Source organism: Drosophila albomicans, chromosome 2R (genome assembly GCF_009650485.2).
Source record: "Drosophila albomicans strain 15112-1751.03 chromosome 2R, ASM965048v2, whole genome shotgun sequence".
In the NCBI taxonomy this organism is placed as follows: domain Eukaryota; kingdom Metazoa; phylum Arthropoda; class Insecta; order Diptera; family Drosophilidae; genus Drosophila; species Drosophila albomicans.
In genome coordinates this window covers 5,049,479-5,056,308 of record NC_047631.2, presented here as the reverse complement: position 1 = coordinate 5,056,308, position 6,830 = coordinate 5,049,479, and the positions used below count along the sequence as shown (strand labels likewise).

Sequence of the window (6,830 nt, the reverse complement as noted above, 5' to 3'; positions counted from 1 at the left end):
TCTGCGATTACATTTCTTCCAGCTAATGTGTTTCGATTGAGCGCTTTTATTCTAGTAGTTTGTCAAGTTGTCAACCAATGTCACACAGCAAGAGGTGTAGCCAAGAAACAAGTAAGTAGTTAATATTTTACATTATATTTGCTGTGACGAACACTAAAACTAACCTGTTGATGACAAAAAAATTCAAATAAAAATCGGGTTGGCCGAAACTTACATAATTCCTATGGAAGAAAGAATAGAAAACACGCGTTAAGTCTTGTCGTTCTCAATGAACCTTTGTTGGGCTTCTCGAAAATCGAAAATGACTGAATAGAGGTATGGAAATACAAGACAATTCTGAAAATCGGTCAGTATAATAAGTGTTCTCGAAACGTGTGGTTCTTTGACAAGAAAAGTTGGTTAAAGTTTAGAAAAAGAAAAAATTATTAATGCAAATTTTTAAAATATTGCAGATTGTTCGAATCGATTAATTGAAATTTATTTGATTAGTAGAAAGAAAGTTTACATAACATATAGTTTAATTAAGCCTTTAAGGATAGAATTAGATTTAGATGACAACTTAAAAAATAAATTAAATAACAAAGTAAAATAAAATTAATATTGTCTGATGCAATCACCAAAGGGACACAAATAGCAATGTATAAATCAATTTAATGTATTGATTAAAAAAAAATAGGGAACGGAAAAAAAAACACAAGTGACGACAAGTTTGTTACGATTGCACGTGAGCATTGTTTTGTTTTGCTCTGCTTTGCTGTCACTTAGTATTTCTAACATTTAATCCCCTAGTTCAGTGAACTTTGCCAAGGCCAATACTAAGCGCATTATTCTGTTTCGTGCAATCCCATCAGTTTACGAGTAGACTTGCAAAGAACTAATTTTCCGAAGCTCAAAGATAAAATCAATTGGCAAAAAATAAGATATATTTTATGATTTTGAACAGGATTAAAAAAGTTTATTCTATTTATTTAACAATATATATACAATATTTATTTAAATAGACAAGGATAATAGTGCGCAAATTGCAGTGATACTATTTGTCGAGATCTATTTTTATAGAACAATTTAAAGCAGCTTCTTCAATTTCAGTAGATGTCATGGAGACTTCAATAGAACCATCAAAAAGTGTGGAAATCGAACCAGCACTTGCTGTAGTAGCTACACCAGTCACTGTTCAAGCTGTTGTACCACCACTCGTAACAACTGTCCCTGTTGTAGCATCGGTTCCTGTGGAGTCCGTTGTAGCTTCAGTAGAGCCAACAGCAACACCAGCCGCACCTGTCTCCGCTCCGACACCAGTTATTGTTGGAGCTGTCGTACTATCAGAAGCAGTACATCCAGTCGCAACATCCGTACCTATTCCAGCACTGGTTCCTGTCGAGTCCGTGGTAGCTCCTGAAGCGGCAACACCAACACCAGCGGCACCTTTTCCAGCCGCTACACCAGTCACTGTTGAAGCTGTTGCACCACCAGTCGCAACAGCAGTCCCTGTTGTAGCATCGGTTCCTGTGGAGACCGTTGTAGCTCAACTAGCACCAACACCAGCAGCACCTGTTACTACCGCTACTCCTGTCACTGTTGAAGCTATTGCACCATCAGACGCTCCAACACCAGCGGCGCCTGTCCTCGCTCCAACACCAGTCATTGTTGAAGCTGTCGTACAACAAGAAGCAGTACTTCCAGTCGCAACAGACGTCCCTGTTGCAGCACCGATTTCTGTGGAGTCCGTGGTGGCTCCAGTAGCGCCAACTCCAACACTAGCGGCACCAGTTTCTGCTGCAACACCAGTCCCTGTTAGAGCTGTGGTCCCTATTGCAGCACCGGTTCCTGTAGAGTCTGTGGTAGCGCCAACATCAACACCAGTGACACCTGTTCCTGCCACTACACAAGTAACTGTTGAAGCTGAGGTACCACTAGTCGCAACTACCGTCCCTGTTGCAGTACAGGTTCCTGTTGATACCGTTGAAGCTCCAGTAGAGCCAACACCAGCACCAACGGCACCTGTTGCCGCCGCTACACCAGTCGCTGTTGAATTTGCCGTATCACCAGTCGCAACGGCCATCCCTGTTGCAGTACCGGTTCATCTAGAATCCGTGGTAGCTCCAGTGGAGTCAACACCAACACCAACGGCACCTGTTCCCGCCGCTACACCAGTCGCTGTTGAAGTTGCCGTATCACCAGTCGCAACGGCCATCCCTGTTGCAGTAACGGTTCCTGTTGAGACCGTAGTAGCTCCAGTAGAGCCAACACCAACACCAGCGGCACCAGTTCCTGCTGCAACACCAGTCACTGCTGAAGCTGTCATATCACCAGTCGCAACGGACATCCCTGTTACAGCACCGGTTCCTGTTGAGACCGTGGAGCCAACACCAACACCAGCGGCACCTGTTCCCGCCGCTACACCAATCGCTGTTGAAGCTGTCGCACCACCAGAAGTAGTACTTCCAGTCGTAACTGCCATCCCTGTTGCATCACCGGTTCCTGTGGAGTCCGTAATAGCGCCAACACCAACACCAGTGATACCTCTTCCAGCCGCTTCACCAGGAACTGTTGAAGCTGCCGTATCCCCAGTCGCAACGGCCATCCCTGTTGCAGTAGCGGTTCCTGTTGAGACCGTGGTAGCTCCAGTAGAGCCAACACCAACACCAGCGGCACCAGTTCCTGCTGCAACACCAGTCACTGCTGAAGCTGTCATATCACCAGTCGCAACGGACATCCCTGTTACAGCACCGGTTCCTGTTGAGACCGTGGAGCCAACACCAACACCAGCGGCACCTGTTCCCGCCGCTACACCAATCGCTGTTGAAGCTGTCGCACCACCGGAAGTAGTACTTCCAGTCGTAACGGCCATCACTGTTGCAGTACCGGTTCCTGTTGAGACCGTGGTAGCTCCAGTAGAGCCAACACCAACACCAGCGGCACCAGTTCCTGCTGCAACACCAGTCACTGCTGAAGCTGCCGTATCCCCAGTCGCAACGGCCATCCCTGTTGCAGTACCGGTTCCTGTTGAGACCGTGGTAGCTCCAGTAGAGCCAACACCAACACCAGCGGCACCAGTTCCTGCTGCAACACTAGTCACTGCTGAAGCTGTCATATTACCAATCGCAACGGACATCCCTGTTACAACACCGGTTCCTGTTGAGACCGTGGTAGCTCCAGTGGAGCCAACACCAACACCAGCGGCACCTCTTCCTGCCGCTTCACCAGTAACTGTTGAAGCTGCCGTATCCCCAGTCGCAACGGCCATCCCTGTTGCAGTACCGGTTCCTGTTGAGACCGTGGTAGCTCCAGTAGAGCCAACACCATCACCAACGGCACCTGTTGCCGCCGCTACACCAGTCGCTGTTGAATTTGCCGTATCACCAGTCGCAACGGCCATCCCTGTTGCAGTACCGGTTCATCTAGAATCCGTGGTAGCTCCAGTGGAGTCAACACCAACACCAACGGCACCTGTTCCCGCCGCTACACCAGTCGCTGTTGAAGTTGCCGTATCACCAGTCGCAACGGCCATCCCTGTTGCAGTAACGGTTCCTGTTGAGACCGTAGTAGCTCCTGTAGAGCCAACACTAATACCAGCGGCACCAGTTCCTGCTGCAACACCAGTCACTGCTGAAACTGTCATATCACCAATCGCAACGGACATCCCTGTTACAACACCGGTTCCTGTTGAGACCGTGGTAGCTCCAGTGGAGCCAACACCAACACCAGCGGCCACCTGTTCCCGCCGCTACACCAATCGCTGTTGAAGCTGTCGCACCACCAGAAGTAGTACTTCAAGTCGTAACGGGCATCCCTGTTGCAGCACCGGTTCCTGTGGAGTCCGTGATAGCGCCAACACCAACACCAGTGATACCTCTTCCTGCCGCTTCACCAGTAACTGTTGAAGCTGCCGTTTCCCCAGTCGCAACGGCCATCCCTGTTGCAGTAGCGGTTCCTGTTGAAACCGTGGTAGCTCCAGTAGAGCCAACACCAACACCAGCGGCACCAGTTCCTGCTGTAACACCTCTCACTGTTGAAGCTACCGTATCACCTGTCGCAACGGCCATCCCTGTTGCAGAACCAGTTCCTGTGGAGTCCGTTGTAGCTCCAGTAGAGCCAATACCAGCGGCATCTGTTCCCGCTGCAACACTAGTCACTGTTGAAGCTGTCGTACCACCACTCGCAACGGACATCCCTGTTACAGCACCGGTTCCTGTGGAGTCCGTGGTAGCTCCATTAGAGCCGACTCAAACACCAGTGGCTCATGTTCCTGCCGCTACACCAGTCACTGTTGAAGCTGTTACACCACCAGTCGCAACAGCCGTCCCTGTTGTAGCATCGGTTCCTGTGGAGTCTGTTGTAACTCCAGTAGAGGTAATACCAGCGGCACCAGTTCCCGCGCCAACACCAGTCACTGTTGAAGTTGCCGTCCCACCAGAAGCAGTACTTCCAGTCGCAACTTCCGGACCTGTTCCAGCACTGGTTCCCGTCGAGTCCGTGGTAGCTCCTGAAGCGCCAACACCAACACCAGCGGCACCTTTTCCAGCCGCTACATCAGTCACTGTTGAAGCTGTTGCATCACCAGTCGCAACAGCAGTCCCTGTTGTAGCATCGGTTCCTGTGGAGTCCGTTGTAGCTCCAGTAGAGCTAATACCAGCGGCACCTGTTCCCGCGCCAACACCAGTCATTGTTGAAGTTGCCGTCCCACCAGAAGTAGTAGTTCCAGTCGTAACGGCCGTCCCTGTTGCAGCACCGGTTCCTGTCGAGTCCGTGGTAGCTTCAGTTGAGCCAACACCAACGGCACCTGTTCCTGCTGCAACAACTCTCACTGTTGAAGTTGCTGTATCACCAGTCGCAACACCCGTCCCTGTTGTAGCATCGGTTCCTGTCGAGTCCGTGGTAGCTTCAGTTGAGCCAACATTAGCACCAGCAGCACCTGCTCCTGCCGCTACACCTGTCACAGTTGAAGTTGCCGTATCACCAGTCGCAAGGGCCATCCTTGTTGGAGCATCCGTTCCTGTGGAGACCGTGGTAGCTCCAGTAGAGCCAATACCAGCGGCATCTGTTCCCGCTGCAACACCAGTCACTGTTGAAGCTGTCGTACCACCAGTCGCAACGGCCATCCCTGTTGCAGCACCGGTTCCTGTTGACACCGTGGTAGCTCCAGTAGAGCCAACACCAACACCAACGGCACCTGTTCCTGCTGCAACACCAGTCACTGTTGAAGCTGTCGTACTAGAAGAAGCAGTACTTCCAGTCACAAATATACCTGTCTCTGTTGAAGCTGCTAAAGCTCAAGAAGCTGAACCCGACGCAGCACTGGCTCCAGGAGAGCCCTTGGTAACTTCTGTAGTTCCAACACCTCCTGTGACAACCGTTGATCCTGTTGTCGCACCGGTTTCAGGGGAGTCCGCAATAGTTCTTGTATCTCCCCTTCAGGAGACACCTGTCTCTGTCGCTGCACCAGTTTTTGTTGAAGATGTCGTAACACTAAAAACAGTACCTCCAGTCGCAACAGACGTCTCTGATGTCGTACCGGTTTCAGCAGAGTCCGAGGTAGTTTCAATACCTTTAGAGAGACCTGTTCCTGACACTTCAACTATTACTGTTGAAGCAGTGCCTCCAAATACAGTTGCAGAACCAGTTTCAACAGAGTCCGCGGCGACTCCAGAAGCACAACCACTTGAGAAAACTGCATCCGTTGCAACACAAGAAGCGTCGCAATTAATAGAGTCTATTCAAGCTGATAGCTTTGGGACTGCAGAAATAATCGTAGAGCCCCAGAAGAAAAATGCTTGCCGGCTTTAGAATCTGTTGCCTCTCCAGGAGAAATGTTAGGTACTACAACTCAACAACCAGTAGTGGAAACACCAGTTTCCGAATCGGATCCAGCTGAAGTTGAAATGGAAGCTTTAGTAACTGCCCAGAACCAGACTAAAGTCGCTAATCAGATTCCAAGTAAGAGCTGAAGCAACTCCCGTTGTTGGAGATTCAAACCTTCACCATCATTTGTTAGTTCTTTATAAGCATTTATTGATTTCAATCTTTATTTTCAGATGTAAATGCAGATATCGTGCCAATTGCAAAGATTTATCCAACACGAAGGGATCTAAATACAAACGATGTATCACTTTTAGCCATAGCAGCAACTTTGGATTCAATTGCAGATAAACTAAAGGATCAAAGAGCCAGGAACCAAGAAGTTCTCGACCGCATATGCGAAATTGAGAAGATTCTGGGTGTGACAAAAAACTAAAGTCCATTTATTATTAAATTACTAATTGCATATTATTGACATATACAACGAAATAAAGAATGATAACCGTATAAAAATAAACTATCGAATTTGCTGTTCAAAAATAAGTTTTTAAAACACTTTTTTATTTATTCATTTATGCCTTTTGTGAGAAGAAAATGCTGAAATCGATAATTAAATATTTACAACACATTAAGCTCTATAACTACTCAATATTAATAATTATGACGAATTTTAAAATTTAATTTACATTGAATATGTTTTTAGACTATCAAAAATTGCATTTAGTCTTTTCGTAATCTTTCAAAGAGTGATTAATTTTAAAATACGCTTTATTGAAGCTTCACAATCTTATCTATAGGTTAACAACAAAAGTAAAATTACAGCATTTATGTAAATATAAAACCTTATAAGATATGTTCAATTGAATTTTGAATATCAGAGGAAAGGAAATTGATATTTATTATGGTAATTAGACACATCGAAAACTATTCTGTAGTTATTAACACTAAGACTATTAAACAGGATATCTGGCCAATCACGTTGTCCAAAAACTATAAACTGGCACTTTAAAATTTAGAGCACAAATTGTAAA

General features: G+C 46.9%; 1 protein-coding gene across 1 annotated transcript; it reads left to right on the top strand.

Annotated features, from left to right (window-relative positions):
* Positions 1–365: 365 nt before the first annotated feature.
* Positions 366–6,328, top strand: LOC117575217 (calphotin). Its single transcript, XM_052006822.1, has 5 exons — positions 366–394; positions 1,090–3,186; positions 3,716–5,711; positions 5,744–5,937; positions 6,036–6,328. Exons 2-5 carry the CDS (start codon positions 1,098–1,100, stop codon positions 6,233–6,235), a joined length of 4,479 nt encoding a protein of 1,492 aa, XP_051862782.1. The 5' UTR covers positions 366–394; positions 1,090–1,097; the 3' UTR covers positions 6,236–6,328.
* Positions 6,329–6,830: the final 502 nt, after the last annotated feature.